The sequence below is a fragment of the Lepidochelys kempii genome, chromosome 3, assembly GCF_965140285.1.
Source record: "Lepidochelys kempii isolate rLepKem1 chromosome 3, rLepKem1.hap1, whole genome shotgun sequence".
In the NCBI taxonomy this organism is placed as follows: domain Eukaryota; kingdom Metazoa; phylum Chordata; order Testudines; family Cheloniidae; genus Lepidochelys; species Lepidochelys kempii.
Window position 1 is genome coordinate 95,395,988 of NC_136382.1, and position 17,921 is coordinate 95,413,908.

Genomic DNA, 17,921 nt, shown 5'->3' on the forward strand with positions numbered 1-17,921 from the left:
CTTTACACACTGAGGTTACACTTTTCTGACAAAATGTCAATGTCCTGCCATACCCATTCAGCATCACTGGGTTAGTTCCATTTGCTTTTGAAAGCACTGCTTATATATGAATTCCAGAGGATAAAAATGATTTATGAACTCTGTCACACAGAACAGCAAAAACAGAAGCAACTTTTAGGAACCTGAAGCAATTGAACTGAATCCCAATCTTTAAAGACATCATGAATAAGATTTACCTTCTCATAAACTTGGGTGGCTGGAACATGACTGGTTTCAGAGTAGCAGCTGTGTTAGTCTGTATCCGCAAAAAGAAAAGGAGTATTTGTGGCACCTTAGAGACTAACAAATTTATTTGAGCATAAGCTTTGTTAGTCTCTAAAGTGCCACAAGTACTCCTTTTTTTTTGTGGAACGTGACTGTTTTTCATCTCATCTGTTTGGGTTGCTTCACTGCATAACATATACAACCTGAGCCTGTTCCCAATGAAGTCAAATGGGAGGTTTGCAATTGCCTTCAACAGCAGAAGGACTAGCTCCAAAGGAGAGGGTTTATATATATGCAGCTCTGCCCTACTTTTCTTTAAAGTTGCTTTTTTAAAAAAAAAAAAAAAAGTGCAGCGCTCTATAGTAATGATCCAAAACATGCATGCTTCTGCAATGGTAAATGGGAATCTTTCTGGCCCAAGTGTATAGAATATTATTACACGTCATTTGTTTTTGTTAAAGATGATGTTTGGGTTGCAAGTTTGGCAGACTTGAAATGTGGCCATTCCTTTTTTGGTACATTGTGTCAAATTCACTATTCACCATTCACTAACAAGACTTAAGTTGGGGTAAGACAAAGCAAATTTCTGTTAAAATAACAAAAGTAACATATTGCCCTATAATAAAGAGATGCCCTATAATAAACAAGTAACATATTGCCCTATAATAAAGAGAACAAAAACAAGGCTGAAAGTACTACTTTTTGTGAAATTGAGTCTACTGTTGCTTAATTACGGCTTTTCCAAAAGAAAAAAGAGGGACAGTTTTAAAAAAGGGGAGGAGCCATAAATACTTTAAATCCCAAACTTTGTGATTAAAAATGGCATTTGAAGTCAAAATTAAAATGAAAATTTGTATTTCACTTAAAAAATTCTAATTTTTTATTCAACGCATTTCAAGAGGATTTTTTCCAGCAGGAATTTCTGTGGGAAATAATTCCCTTTTCCAACTAGCTCTTATTATTACTCGTGATAATTATAATATTTCCACATAACTGTAGGGGAAATGTTGTATTTATTATATCAGCATAAGCAAATGATCACTAGCATACCAGATCAGACCAGCAGTGCACCTAGTCATGCATGTCTCACAGTGACCAGTAGCAGAGACTTCCGAGGATGGTGCAAGAAAGCCCATAATTTGCAATCACAGATTAACCTTCCCATACAGGAAGTTTCTCCCTATTCTTAGGCCAGGTCTACACTAAGAAACATTTGTTGGTACACTAATGTCTGGTAGAGTATGTGATTACTTTGATGACTATTTTTCACAGGGGCAAAAGCCCTAATGTAGAAGCAGTTATACCAGCATACATATTCTTGCCAGCATAGTTTATTTCACTCAGGGAATTGGTATAAGCTATACCACCAAAAGTGTACTCTTGCCAGTGTAAACTGCATTTGTACTAGGATGGTTTGGCGGCTCAGCAATACCGGTACAGCTACCTTGACAAATCTTTTCTAGCTTAGGCCTTGCCTAAGGCAGTTAGTGGTTGCGTTGTGTCCTGAAGCATGAGGATTTGTATCTTCCGTTTTTTCATTTTTTCTAATATAACTATCAATGTGCTCATTGACATAAATGTATTTAACGCTTTTTTTTTTTTTGAATCCTACTAAGATCTTAACCCTTATCTCTTGTGGAAGAGGAGTTTCAGAGATTAAAAATAATACTTTTCATGTAATACATAAATAATCAGTTTCATAAGCTGCCTTTCAATTTAATTATAGGTGTTCTCTTGTTCTTGTATTAAAGGAAAGGTTAGTAACAGCACCCAATTTATTTCTACTTTACCACTGATTTCATGTTTCTCATTTCTCCCCTTCCTTGTCTTCTCTTTAAACAATCTTACACTTTCACATGGCAGCCTTTACATGCCTCTGATCATTAGTTGACCACCTTTGTGCCCTTTTACATCTGCTATATCTTCTTTTGGAATATATGGTGATCAGTACTGAACATATTAATCAAGGGGATACTTATACTATGATATTTTAATAATATGTAACATTTTCAGCAATATTTTCTGTCCTATTCTGGTAACATTTTGTTTTCAATGTTGCTTGCCATTGCACACTGAACAGGTGTTTTGAATAAGGTGTTTTCTTCGTTTTCAGATTTTGCATCCACCATACTGTAAGTCTCACATTCATGACTCTTGACTGATTGCAAAATTTGGCTATGATTTAACAAAAATATTTCCTCTTTCACCTATCTACTGCAGGGAGGAAAAAAACAGAGATTCCAAGGCCAGAAGGGATGACTGTGATCATGTAGTCTGACCTCCTGTATAACCCTGACCCAGGTAGTAACTAGATCTATGTTCTGTGAGGGTTCATTGAAGACATGCTTTCCAATGATATATATTATGGGCGAAATTCTAGCAAAAATTCCATTGACTTCAATGGGGCCAAGATTTTATCCTATGGGTATAATAGTCTGACCAAATACTCTAGCTTCTGTGAACTGTGTAGCATGCCATGGATCTGATTTTCAAAGGTGATGAACATAAGCAACTCCAGGAAAAGTCAATGGGGCCTGGAGTATTCAAATGCCCCTTAGTCTGACTTTGAAATAGGCCAAATTAAGCCATGGGTGGTTTGAAGGAGCTTTGTTTTGTAAGTGATTCACTGCTAGCTGATGAAATGGAGTTAGTTTATTTCTACTTGAATCTTCGGGATGTTTTATGATGTTAGATTAATTGTCAGGACACCTACAGCTCTTGCATAGGCATTTCCTTTATTATTACTTACATAGAAAAAAACAAACAAATATCCAAAGATCAGATCTGAAGTATTTACGGAGGGCTGATCACTTGAAGGCAAACATTCGGGACATGTCAAATGCTGCTAGATCCATATAATGGATTCCCACAGCATTCATAGCCTTACAAGAGCAGAAGCAGAAAGTAACAGTTCAAATATCTTAGGCACAATATGCTACATCAGACTTGCCTTTTTTAAAAAACAATACATTTTTAATTCTAACTCACTTCTGCCGAGAGCAGACCAATGGACTGATGCAATGAAGAACATCCCCCTTTGTTCTTTTTTTGTCATGTATCTGGGGGATGATAATTCAAGACCATTTCTCTTTGCTAGGTTTTAATTCTGTGTAAAATAGTTTGAGACTATTTAAGCCCTGGTGCCTTTTGTCATTACACATCACTAGGGCCCTACCAAATTCACTGCCATGAAAAATGCATCACGGACCATGAAATCTGGTCTCCCCCTGTGAAATCTGGTCTTTTGTGTGCTTTTACCCTACACTATACAGATTTCATAGGGGAGACCAGTGTTTCTCAAATTGGGAATCCTGAGCCAAAATGGTTATAAACTGTTGGATGGTTATAAACTGTTGGATGGTTATAAACTGTTCAGGAAGGACAGGCAGGGCAGAAAAGGTGGGGGAGTAGCACTGTATGTAAGGGAGCAGTATGACTGCTCAGAGCTCCGGTACGAAACTGCAGAAAAACCTGAGTGTCTCTGGATTAAGTTTAGAAGTGTGTGCAACAAGAGTGATGTAGTGGTGGGAGTCTGCTATAGACCACCGGACCAGGGGGATGAGGTGGATGAGGCTTTCTTCCGGCAGCTCACGGAAGCTACTAGATCGCATGCCCTGATTCTCATGGGTGACTTTAATTTTCCTGATATCTGCCTGGAGAGCAATACAGCGGTGCATAGACAATCCAGGAAGTTTTTGGAAAGCGTAGGGGACAATTTCCTGGCGCAAGTGCTAGAGGAGCCAACTAGGGGGGGTGCTTTTCTTGACCTGCTGCTCACAAACCGGGTAGAATTAGTGGGGGAAGCAAAAGTGGATGGGAATCTGGGAGGCAGTGACCATGAGTTGGTTGAGTTCAGGATCCTGACGCAGGGAAGAAAGGTAAGCAGCAGGATACGGACCCTGGACTTCAGGAAAGCAGACTTCGACTCCCTCAGGGAACGGATGGCCAGGATCCCCTGGGGGACTAACTTGAAGGGGAAAGGAGTCCAGGAGAGCTGGCTGTATTTCAAGGAATCCCTGTTGAGGTTACAGGGACAAACCATCCCGATGAGTCGAAAGAATAGTAAATATGGCAGGCGACCAACTTGGCTTAATGGTGAAATCCTAGCGGATCTTAAACATAAAAAAGAAGCTTACAAGAAGTGGAAGGTTGGACATATGACCAGGGAAGAGTATAAAAATATTGCTCGGGCATGTAGGAATGTTATCAGGAGGGCCAAATCGCACCTGGAGCTGCAGCTAGCCAGAGATGTCAAGAGTAACAAGAAGGGTTTCTTCAGGTATGTTGGCAACAAGAAGAAAGCCAAGGAATGTGTGGGCCCCTTCCTGAATGAGGGAGGCAACCTAGTGACAGAGGATGTGGAAAAAGCTAATGTACTCAATGCTTTTTTTGCCTCTGTTTTCACTAACAAGGTCAGCTCCCAGACTGCTGCGCTGGGCATCACAAAATGGGGAAGAGATGGCCAGCCCTCTGTGGAGATAGAGGCGGTTAGGGACTATTTAGAAAAGCTGGACGTGCACAAGTCCATGGGGCCGGACGAGTTGCATCCGAGAGTGCTGAAGGAATTGGCGGCTGTGATTGCAGAGCCACTGGCCATTATCTTTGAAAACTCGTGGCGAACCGGGGAAGTCCCGGATGACTGGAAAAAGGCTAATGTAGTGCCAATCTTTAAAAAAGGGAAGAAGGAAGATCCTGGGAACTACAGGCCAGTCAGCCTCACCTCAGTCCCTGGAAAAATCATGGAGCAGGTCCTCAAAGAATCAATCCTGAAGCACTTGCATGAGAGGAAAGTGATCAGGAACAGCCAGCATGGATTCACCAAGGGAAGGTCATGCCTGACTAATCTAATCGCCTTTTATGATGAGATTACTGGTTCTGTGGATGAAGGGAAAGCAGTGGATGTATTGTTTCTTGACTTTAGCAAAGCTTTTGACACGGTCTCCCATAGTATTCTTGTCAGCAAGTTAAGGAAGTATGGGCTGGATGAATGCACCATAAGGTGGGTAGAAAGCTGGCTAAATTGTCGGGCTCAACGGGTAGTGATCAATGGCTCCATGTCTAGTTGGCAGCCGGTATCAAGTGGAGTGCCCCAGGGGTCGGTCCTGGGGCCGGTTTTATTCAATATCTTCATAAATGATCTGGAGGATGGTGTGGATTGCACTCTCAGCAAATTTGCGGATGATACTAAACTGGGAGGAGTGGTAGATACGCTGGAGGGGAGGGATAGGATACAGAAGGACCTAGACCAATTGGAAGATTGGGCCAAAAGGAATCTGATGAGGTTCAATAAGGATAAGTGCAGGGTCCTGCACTTAGGACGGAAGAACCCAATGCACAGCTACAGACTAGGGACCGAATGGCTAGGCAGCAGTTCTGCAGAAAAGGACCTAGGGGTGACAGTGGACGAGAAGCTGGATATGAGTCAGCAGTGTGCCCTTGTTGCCAAGAAGGCCAATGGCATTTTGGGATGTATAAGTAGGGGCATAGCGAGCAGATCGAGGGACGTGATCGTTCCCCTCTATTCGACATTGGTGAGGCCTCATCTGGAGTACTGTGTCCAGTTTTGGGCCCCACACTTCAAGAAGGATGTGGATAAATTGGAGAGAGTCCAGCGAAGGGCAACAAAAATGATTAGGGGACTGGAACACATGAGTTATGAGGAGAGGCTGAGGGAGCTGGGATTGTTTAGCCTGCAGAAGAGAAGAATGAGGGGGGATTTGATAGCTGCTTTCAACTACCTGAAAGGGGGTTCCAAAGAGGATGGCTCTAGACTGTTCTCAATGGTAGCAGATGACAGAACGAGGAGTAATGGTCTCAAGTTGCAGTGGGGGAGGTTTAGATTGGATATTAGGAAAAACTTTTTCACTAAGAGGGTGGTGAAACACTGGAATGCGTTACCTAGGGAGGTGGTAGAATCTCCTTCCTTAGAGGTTTTTAAGGTCAGGCTTGACAAAGCCCTGGCTGGGATGATTTAACTGGGAATTGGTCCTGCTTTGAGCAGGGGGTTGGACTAGATGACCTTCTGGGGTCCCTTCCAACCCTGAGATTCTATGATTCTATGAAAAGGGAGTTGCAAGGGGGTTGGAAGGTTATTTTAGGAGGGTACAGTATTGCCACCCTTACTTCTGCGCTGCCTTCAGAGTTGGGCGGCCGCAGAGGAGCACCTGTTGGCTGGCCGCCCAGCTCTGAAGGTGGTGCCCTACCAACAGCAGCACAGAAGTAAGGGTGGCAATCCCATATCATGCCACCCCTATTTTTGCGCTGCTGCTGGCGGTGTCTCTGCCTTCAGAGCTGGGCGTCCGACCAGCAGCCGCTGCTCTCCAGCTGCCCAGCTCTGAAGGGAGCACCGCTGCCAGCAGCAGCGCAGAAGTAATGGTAGCAGTACTGAAACCCTCCTATACTAACCTTGAAACTCCCCCCGCAAACCCCTTATTGGGTCAGGACCACTACAAGTACAACACAGTTAAATTTCATATTTAAATAGCTGAAATCATGAAATTTGCAATTTTTAAAATCCTCTGATCGTGAAATTGACCAAAATAGACTGTGAATTTGATAGGGCCCTACACATCACCTAACTTTCATGTTGTTTTTGAATGACATCAGAATCAGTGTGTGGAGTAATAGCTTGCTCTCCTATTATTCTAAGTATTACCTACATATATTATGTAGAATGATTGCCCTTAAAAATGTACATATCTTGCCTTTCATAAACTTTGCCAGAGAAAACATTACCTCATAATTTGCAGTATCCCCTACAGAGTACCCAGCGATTAGGAGGGAATGCTATATAGTTTTCTGAAGCAGCATTAAGGCAATTGGCAGTTTCAAAGAATGACCTCTGTATCTTTGTTTCAATTGACTGTTATTACATTGCTAAGCTATTACTTATTATCTGCTCTTAAAGTATTTACCCATTTAATCTGAGATACTGCTTTTTTAATAAGTGATCTTTAATCATAGAATCATAGAATATCAGGGTTAGAAGGGACCTCAGGAGGTCATCTAGTCCAACCCTCTGCTCAAAGCAGGACCAATCCCCAACTAAATCATCCCAGCCAGGGCTTTGTCAAGCCTGACCTTAAAAATATCTAAGGAAGGAGATTCCACCACCTCCCTAGGTAACGCATTCCAGTGTTTCACCACCCTCCTAGTGAAAAAGTTTTTCCTAATATCCAACCTAAACCTCCCCCACTGCAACTTGACACCATTCCTCCTTGTTCTGTCATCAGCTACCACTGAGAACAGTCTAGAGCCATCCTCTTTGGAACCCCCTTTCAGGTAGTTGAAAGCAGCTATCAAATCCCCCCTCATTCTTCTCTTCTGCAGACTAAACAATCCCAGTTCCCTCAGCCTCTCCTCATAAATCATGTGTTCCAGACCCCTAATCATTTTTGTTGCCCTCCGCTGGACTCTTTACAATTTTTCCACATCCTCCTTGTAGTGTGGGGCCCAAAACTGGACACAGTACTCCAGATGAGGCCTCACCAATGTTGAATAGAGGGGAACGATCACGTCCCTCGATCTGCTGGCAATGCCCCTACGTATACAGCCCAAAATGCCATTGGCTTTCTTGGCAACAAGGGCACACTGTTGACTCATATCCAGCTTCTCATACACTGTAACCCCTAGCTCCTTTTCTGCAGAAATGCTGCCAAGCCATTCGGTCCCTAGTCTGTAGCGGTGCATGGGATTCTTCCGTCCTAAGTGCAGGACTGTGCACTTGTCCTTGTTGAACCTCATCAGATTTCTTTTGGCCCAATCCTCCAATTTGTCTACATCCCTCTGTACCCTATCCCTACCCTCCAGAGTATCTACCTCTCCTCCCAGTTTAGTGTCATCTGCAAACTTGCTGAGGGTGCAATCCACACCATCCTCCAGATCATTTATGAAGATATTGAACAAAACCGGCCCCAGGACCGACCCTTGGGGCACTCCACTTGATACCGGCTGCCATCTAGACATGGAGCCATTGATCACTACTCGTTGAGCCCGACAATCTAGCCAACTTTCTATCCACCTTACAGTCCATTCATCCAGCCCATACTTCTTTAACTTGCTGGCAAGAATACTGTGGGAGACCGTGTCAAAAGCTTTGCTAAAGTCAAGGAACAACATGTCCACTGCTTTCCCCTCATCCACAGAGCCAGTTATCTCATCATAGAAGGCAATTAGACTTAATCAGGCATGACTTGCCCTTGGTGAATCCATGCTAACTGTTCCTGATCACTTTCCTCTCCTCTAAGTGCTTCAGAATTGATTCCTTGAGGACCTGCTCCATGACTTTTCCAGGGACTGAGGTGAGGCTGACTGGCCTGTAGTTCCCAGGATCCTCCTTCTTCCCTTTTTTAAAGATGGGCACTACATTAGCCTTTTTCCAGTCATCCGGGACTTCCCCGGATCGCCATGAGTTTTCAAAGATAATGGCCAATGGCTCTGCAATCACGTCCACCAACTCCTTTAGCACTCTCGGATGCAGTGCATCCGGCCCCATGGACTTGTGTTCATTCAGCTTTTCTAAATAGTCCCGAACCACTTCTTTCTCCACAGAGGGCTGGTCACCTCCTCCCCATGCTGTGTTGCCCAGTGCAGTAGTCTGGGAGCTAACCTTGTTCGTGAAGACAGAGGCAAAAAAAGCATTGAGTACATTAGCTTTTTCCACATCCTCTGTCAAAATCAACATGCACCTAGTGTCTAAATATAAATCTAATTCTTGCCTGAACTAGTTTAATATGAATACATAAACTTGAGAGCTCTCAATTAGTTATAATTCCTATTTTCTCTGCCTACAAAATTCCTTTTATTTATCTTTTTATTGAGAGGATGTGTGTACCTTAAGTACTCTTTATTTGAAGGTAAATCCTGATCATTATATATAAGGCACAGTACATGACAATGGTATGGTGCTTATATTGGGTAAGTGATATGAAATGGCAAATGCAACTAGGAACATGGGGTAAAATTAAGAAAGGGGAAATGATGAGCAATAATAACTTTCTGGTTGTGAGATCTATATATTATTAGTAGGTAGGTACCCCATGAAAGTGCATGTCACTTAATAGACAGATAAGAAACAGAATCCTTGTACCAAAGAGCACACAATTTTAAGGGTCCGTGGCCCAGATCCATAAAGCATTCATATTTAGGTGCTTAACTTCCATTGATTTCAGTGGGAGATAGGAACCTAAATACCTTTGAGGGCTGGGGCTCTTGTGTCTGCACAAAGGGAGTGGGATCTGATTTCAGGATCAGGGCCTCAGTTATGGCATAACTTGACAAATACTTTTTACCTTTTTCTTTGACAACTGGAGTCTTCATTGCTTGTTTTCTTGTGGCCCCTGAAAAAGTGACAATTTTGTATACATTATGGGAAGAGAAGGAATGAAGGACCAGGTACAGCAATAATTTCATGCAGTAGCTTTGGCTGATGTTTCATGTATCAAAAGCTCATAGGCTTTTAAAAATCTTTTATTCTATGTGACACTGTTCTTTAAAGGGAAACACTAGGGTTTAGAGGGTTTGTGGAAGGAGGATTTTTTCAGAGGGGTTTGAAGGAGAAGCTGGAGTGGTGGAAATATGATTAAAAGGGGATCAAGGCATAGAGTAGCGTAGGATCTCCAATCACAGGTAAGGAGGCACAGAAAATAGTGGGAAAAGGAAATAAAGGGAGTATCTAAACATGCACATTACACGATGTAGTAAAGGGAACAGGTGGGAAGAGAAAAAAACCCCAAGAGTAGACTATTAGGCCTTCTTTAAGATTCTTCCCCCTCACACACATGTTTGCCAGTAAGAATTTTAAAGGAAAAAGTCTGTTGTAAACAAGATCTTTTACTGTGGAATAATCTCAGAGGGTAAGCAGTGGAAGCTTAATTGCCTGGGACATTTAAATGGAACAAAACTCGAACTAAGATGATTTTGTGGATCTTTTCTATCGCTACCATCTAGTACTCCATGATTATTATTTCTACCCTTTAAAGTAGACTGCAGGTTATATGGCAATCACTTTAGGACCAACTAAGTATCATTTCCAGAAGCATGTGATTAATTAAGAATCTAGGGTGAGATTTTGAAAAGCCCAGAATGAGTTGGGCACCAAATTCTCCAGGTGCTTTAGAAAATCCCATCTCTAAATATGGACTCTTAGTCATTTAGAACTTCTATTTTTCTATTACATATTATTCTATTTTTACCTCTTTCTTTGACAAGAACTGAAGGCTTCACCTCTTTTTCTTTTGTAGGCTCTGAAAAAATTATCAGCAAAAATTGAAGCAGGGAGGTAATTATATTATCATGCCTTTATACAGTATCTGGAGCTGTGCAACAGTTTCACAAAAAATACCAAACTAGACAAGGGTTGATTAGCATTGGGTTTTGTTAAGAATCCAAAACTCAGTTTAGTTCAGCAAGGGGTTCAGTCTGGGATCTGAAAGGCAAACTATGCTCTTTCCTAGTAGACCATTTTAACCATGAAAAGATTCTATAGGATAAACTATGCCCTTAGTACACCTGAGCTCCCCCATTGTCTTCCATGGGCTTGCACAGGTGTCAATGAATTTAGCCAGTAACTGGAATTTAGTTAACAATTCTGCTAGTGAGTGATGCATAAGAAGCAGCAGACACCAGCTCTCTCTCCAGTAGGTGCACTAGCTCTGCAGATCAGACAAGAGTCAAAAATAGTAAAACCTTATTTTTATTTCTTAATCACATGTGACTTCAGAAACACAAAGGGCTCAGATCTAACAAATAAGAAGGTGCCGTTTTTGTAACTTTTCGCAGAAGATCTGTAATTTAAGGTTAAAAGGAATTGTGTGCACTGAGGCAACAATGCACTTGTTAGTGTGAACAACTGTATATTTAATAAGGGAATAGGTCATTTTTACATGTGACTAGGAGCCATTACCCTTTTCCTTTAAGGCTTCTGGAGGCTTCACTTCTTTTCTTTTAACAGGCTCTGGAAAGAAACATTTAACAATTATCAGAAGTCAGGTTAGAGAAAAAAGATGACACATGAGAAGGAAGTGAGTCATATATTTTGATATGAAAAGAGAAAATAAGACAGATGTGATAATCAAGTGGCTTTAATAACATGGAAGTAAACAGGACAATACAAAGATGTAATTAACGGAACCTTTTAGACTTAGTTTAATAAGTAACAAACCTATAATATGCCATTAGTTCTTTTGTATTCAGAGAAATTGTTAGGTTGTCTCTCAAATAGAAAATGAATAATAATGATTTATGAAGAGGAAAGTAATTTTATACATTGGTTGGCATCAGCAATGGATTTTTCCACTGCACTAAAATACAAAATGAGCACACACAGCTACAGTTCCAGTGTTAGAATTAAAACCCAGAAGATGCCAAAGGAGGCTAAGGAGAGGTTCTTTTTATCTCAGACTGACAAAAGATATGGAACTAGAGCTGGGCAATTTTTTTTCAACAAATAGTTTATTCATCCAAAAAAGCCATTTCTATCAACCCGAAACTATTCTCAACTTCATACTGAGTTGACCAAATAGTTTGGACCAAAACCAAAAAATTGAAGTGTTTTGGGAATGTTGAAACTAAACTGTTTGTTTTGACATTACTGAAACACGTAGATTTGTTGGGCTAGTTTGACAACATGACCAGAGGAGGAAGTGACAGTGTCACCCTCCTTGTCACTTTCAGCCCAGTGGTTAGGCCACTCACCTCAGATGAGGAGATTCAAAATTTCTCACAGCATGTAAAGTTCTGAAAAAATTTGATATTTCAACTTTTCCATCCCAATTTAAGACTAATCAAATTTTGAATGATCAGAATTTCACACAGCATGCAGATTCCAATTTTTGACCAGCTATGCCTTTTAATTTCAGTTTTGATGACCCTGTTGGGCATTTAATTTTGTTATTTGACACTGAACCTACAGTATATCTTGTATGTGAGCATTTAAGATAACCTGAGTGTTAGAAAGTAGTGAATTTAGATCTCATGAGAGATTATGAATCATACCCACGTAACTCCATTTGAGACTCTTTTCCAATATTGCTATTCAGACATTTAGTTGTTAAATCTATGAATTTATATTTAATTTGTGCCCTTACCTTTGTCCTTTGGAACTTCTGGCGTCTTCACAGCTTTTTGTTTTACGTGTTCTATAGCAAAATACAGTGGATTTCAGTTTTAGTGACTAAAAATAATAGATGCACACATGATGCATTTTTAAAAAATGAAGAACTAGCAGGTAACACATGGTAAAAGCTAACCCAATATAACCCTTGTTCTCTCTTTACACCTTATGGCATTTTGTCTGCAATCACCTCTCACGTTATGTCAGATTAAGTCCCTGATTCTTGAATACGATTCATTAGCACAGACTGCTGTTCCCAAGCAGAGACCTACTGAAGTAAATGGTACTTTGCATGGATGCAGAGATCCATGTAAGTGGATCTGAATGTAAGATCAGATTCTTAGGGCCTCAGCCAAAGCCTGTTGGAGGTTAACAGGAATCTTTCCATTGACTCTAAGTTGGCTTTCAGTCAGGCCCTTCAATTCAATACCTTAGGCGGGGAATATGTATTTTGTCTCAGGAAGAGTACTGAGCACACTTATTACATTGTATAAATAATATTATATGGCACACATCTTATTAATAACCATTTCCTACTGGTGCTAATCTGTTGGCCTCTGAAGTATACAGGTCAGTGAGCATTTGCAGGGATTAAATAGGAAATGATGTTTTCAAAGGGAGGAAACAATTTTGGACCTTTTTGAATGTCACTTGTTTGGAGTGAAAGAATGTTATCATTTGTAGGAATGTGAATTAGAGTCAGTCATAATCCTTCTGAGCTGATATGGCACTTAAATGCCTAGCAGAACTACATCTCCTTGCAAAGATTACTGTAGGCTCTGGATAAGCCAATGTTAGCTAAATCCACTGTGTTAAGCCAACAGAAAATTCTCTCTAAACTAGATTTAAAACTAGTTTCCAACACTCAACAGCTGCAGGCCCTCCAGACTTCCAGGACTAGATCCCAAGGATCTGTCTTAATCCACCACTATACTCAACCTGACTTAAGACATGAGCTTTGCTAATACAAATTCATTTCCAGTGGGGACAGAGCCTTAAATTACCTGCATGCATCTGATCTGGGAGACTTAGCAGACACTATCAGCAGCACCAGAGGTTAGAGGGAGGGTGCTAGATAATCCTTCTCCCAATGTGAAGTGGGGACACACAGCCCAACAGTCCATCCCTCCCTGCTGCAGGGGAGCTCCATGAAATTTCCTAGGCAGAATGGCCCTTGAAGAAAGTCCCAGCATTCTCTAGCAATTAGGGACTAAGCAGCAGAAGCAACAACTAACAGCAGCACCAGGGAGCTATCCAAGGTGTACCTGTCCCCACTCTTCGTGAGCCAGGGCTTTAGAGACACATGGCCCCAACAGCTCCCCTCTCTTTCCATCAGCCACAGGGAGCAGTGAATTTATATCATCAAATGGTCTAAATGATGTCAACCTTCAGGCTGCTCTAATTTGTGTCAGGGACTGACCTGGTCCATGATGGCCCCAGGATCAGGGAGACATAAAAATAGCTTAAAGCCACCTTTCCCCTCTCTGCCCCACACTGGTCCTCTATCAAGCAGAGATTAATTCCAAATGAGAAGCTGTGACCCTATGATTTTAGGATAGGAACAAGCAGCAGGAGTAGATAAATTCATCAGAACAAAGATCTTGTTGTTATACAAATAATCATACTCTAGCATTAAAACAGGAGAAGAAAAGAAATAGGACATATAGTCTGAAAAAGTCCTCGCTGTCTGATTCTTTTTATTAGGCACCAGAGGACATTTACATTTACATACCCTAAGTTTCCATTTTAAAGGAAAATACAGGCTATCAGAGAAAACACTCCACTGAATGCAAAAAACAGGATTTTTTTAACTTCAAATGAACTACACACAATGCCTAGCAAGTGAGATAAAGGACCAAAGAGCAGCAAACAATACACATCTGTTTCTTTAAATAACATGTAGTGTAAGTACTGTGAAAGGGATACAAACTACTGACTTTTTTCCTTGTGTAGAAACATAAAAATAAATAGATCGCTTAACTAGATAACTATAAAATATATGCACAGGAAAGTATGCCTCCTAAGTTTCTTTGGCCTCAGACTAATCCAACAAATCAAAATGAAACCAACCTGAAATTGTTGAAGCGGCTTTCTTATTGCAGCAAACAATTGAAGATTTAATGTTACATTTTTAAATAAGTCTCAGATTCTGCCCCTAATAGGAACATATTTCTTCCGTAGAAGAAAGTAAGTTCCTTTAGTATTGTCCTTAATTGGAATTTATTAAACCAGAAGTGGACCTGACCATAAGGGTCAGGGACATTTGATTCAGCCTTTTAACTCGACAGGGAACCACTGTTACGTTCCTACTGGCAGACTATCCACACCTGAAATTCCTCCACCTTCAACAAAAAAACACTTCATGCTATAGCTGGTCTCAGTCAATGCGCCTCCTCACTCTTTCCTGCCTTTCTATCGGTGGCAGTAATAAGGAAAACGTTCACACATACTGACTCATTTCATAGCAAGAGTTTTGATTCAGAGAATCTTCGTCTTTCTCTGGTTAGCCCAAAACTCACCCTGTTGCCCCAAAGAGTCTGAATTAGATACCAGGATCCCTCTTTTCTTGCAGGAGTGTATTGATCACAAAAATGTTTAAATATCTCATCCAAAACTAAAATCAATGCCTTTATTCCATTTTCCAAGAACACCAACATGGAGCTCACAAGCTCCATAACAGAGATTTGTACTGGGCCTGAAGTCCCTCAAGCCTGCCATTTTGCTACATATGATTGAAACCTGAATTTGTGCAGTAGTTTCTTTTTTTGAAATCATGGCCTTCAAATGCTGAATTGATAAAAGCTGTATCAGTTCTCTCCTTTGCTTTCTGTTAAGTTGATTTTCATTAGCATGCCAAATACCTACGTAGTGTCTGCCTTTTTCTTTCCAAAAGAGATTCAGCAAACTTTTCACTATCCCATCAAAGACTGGTTGGATGGAAAGCACAGGGATATTTTTGGTTCATTATGTTTAAACTTATATACGAGCTAGTACTTATATAAAATGGATGTTTACCTCTTAATTGAGAGGGGTTTTTCACAATTTTACCTTGTATTTCTTTTACTTGTTTATTTATGTAATAAAAAAATAAAACACTTAGGCGCTGATCCCGCAAACATTTACACACATACTTAAACTTCAAAAAGGAGTGCGGCCTGACTGACTGGAAGAACAGTTACTGATCCTATTGAATGCACCTACTGACTGCATCCCACACACATAAGCTCTGATTCAGAGCTGGTGCAACACATACAGCAAGAACACACATGCAACCAACAACTGACAGCACTGAACAGGCAAAAGAGAATACAGTGGGGAAGCAAAATGTTGTCCCTGAAGGGTTACTGCGCTCCAGTGAGACTGAGTGGATATGGGACTTGTGCACACTGCATGCATTTGGTTTTTTTGGATATTAAGTTTAATAAAACCCCAGTTTTAAAACCATCCCTAGTCTGCGAGTATAACATGGCCTTTTGAAGAAAGGAGCAACAGATAGTCATGTCCCTGACAGAGCATCTGTCTCCAAGGCAAAAAAGGTACCTCTCATCATTAGACAAAATAGCTGCATCACAACAGGGGCAAGTTTTAAATGCTGGGGAGTTTGTTTCAGGCACAGCAGCTAAATCCCAGTAGCTGACAATTCCCTAAACATACACACACACACACATCTAATGTCAATGGACATGAAAAAAAAACCCTACATTCATTATATGATCTAATATATTTACAAGTCTAAGAGAAAAATGCTCAGTGAAGCAGATTTCTGTCTTGCTGTTAGGGATGAGGAGAAGAAACTGAAGGACAATTGGACCTGCTGTGCCCTTTATAACCTTGGATGGGAGGGAATGAGGGATCCAGGGAGCAAGTGTGGCCCCAATGGACAGTGCTTGCTGAAAGACTCTAATCTCGTCCAATGGGATGCACCATGCATGCACACTAAAAGTGGAATTCACATGGACAATCACTTGAAGAGAGGGACTATTCATGTGTGAATGTGTTTGTGGGATAGGGGCCCTTATCCAAAAGAAGCGGTAAATCAGCATGATTACCAGGGCTTGAGTATATATCTAGCAATTCGATTGCTGTCTCTTTCTCTACAGTTCACTAATTTACATGTGGTGTTACTCTACGTAGAGAACATAAACTAAATTCCTCAGTTACTCCTATTTGAAATAATACAAAATAGTTACTGTAATCTAATATAGGATATTATTATATTTGCATACGTGGTGGTACTTCTTATCCTGAAGAACATAAAGCACTTTTTAAACTACGTACATACACATATTGTTTCACCCTTGAAATGCAAGTAACTCTGGAGTGGAGGGTAGCAATAAGGTGTATGAAGGGGGAACGCCATGCTGAAAAACAGTGACTCAAGGGAAATTTTAGTTGAGTTAACCATCTATTCTTACAAAAAATGCCATAAGAAATTTTAAACTAACATGAGAAAGAAATAGACAGACTTGCACTTCTAAAGACTCAGGTGGTTGAATGGTTGAAGCAGTGAGCTTTTAACCTCAGCCTTTACAAAGCCCTGAAGGCATGTCACTATCTATCACACTTTCATACCATTTCATATGCTAATATTTTACTTTATTCATGTTACATCTACAGGTTTATACAAGCAGTTCAATTCAGAACTTTCCAACTTGCCTCTAGAAGACACTAACAATTCTTTATCTTGAAGAAGTTACAGATCCTAATCACTGATGAAGATAGTTTTCATAATGAACAAGCATTTGTATATTAATAGTTCTGTGGCTTCCACACACTAGTTAGATAACACTGCTTGACTCTCCTTTCATGGCATATATGGTAAACAAGATTCTGACAATTTTAACATTCAGATTATTTTTAAAGATAGAGGAAAGCCCCTCCTAGATTCAGTTATAATTATAATAAAGTTAGTTATGATAATTTTAAATCAACAAACATCCTATTACATTGTGTATAATTACCTTTACCTTTTAAAGCTGCAGGATGCTTTACTTCCTTTTCTTTGACATGCTCTGTAAAAATATGTAGTGTTTAATTATCAAACCAAAGGGTTAAAGGCTAAAATCTGATAACTCAGTGACAATGCTTGATAAGACAACTGATTGTTTGAAACAGTCCCCAAAACCATTTCAAAATGCAGTCAAAGACACTGATTTTGACCAGATTTAATATGCATACAAAATAAAACAACAAATTTTATGTAATTACAATGTGAGAAAAAAATCACTTAAAACTTGTCACATTTTTTCTGAAATCCTTTGCAAACCTTATCAAATGTTTCTTGATTCTGAGGCTGTAATTCTGAGTTTCACTGTAAACATTTTGCATTGCCTCAGCTTTGTTCTTCACATACAATTCAGGGAGTAATATTTAGTCTGAATATTTCTTAAATTCTGAAAATTTATTTTCTCACCAATCCAAAACCATGTTGTGTTACAAATAAAGACATCCATATATAGTGGGGATTTTAAAAAAAATCGAAACCTCTGGCAATTATAGTATTTTATGCTGTTATTTTATCCTTTGTTGCAGCTGGAGGTTTCAC

The 17,921-nt window shown here is 40.2% G+C and overlaps 1 protein-coding gene across 1 annotated transcript in view; it reads right to left on the reverse strand.

Moving 5' to 3' along the window:
- Positions 1-17,921, reverse strand: part of TRDN (triadin) — a 260,739-nt gene that overhangs the window by 69,913 nt on the left and 172,905 nt on the right. The window contains exons 23-27 of the mRNA XM_078852185.1: positions 17,344-17,388; positions 12,351-12,401; positions 11,168-11,218; positions 10,458-10,508; positions 9,555-9,602 (exon numbers count right to left, since the gene is read on the reverse strand). Coding sequence (XP_078708311.1) covers positions 9,555-9,602; positions 10,458-10,508; positions 11,168-11,218; positions 12,351-12,401; positions 17,344-17,388 — 246 coding nt within the window. The remainder of the gene's footprint in view (positions 1-9,554; positions 9,603-10,457; positions 10,509-11,167; positions 11,219-12,350; positions 12,402-17,343; positions 17,389-17,921) is intronic.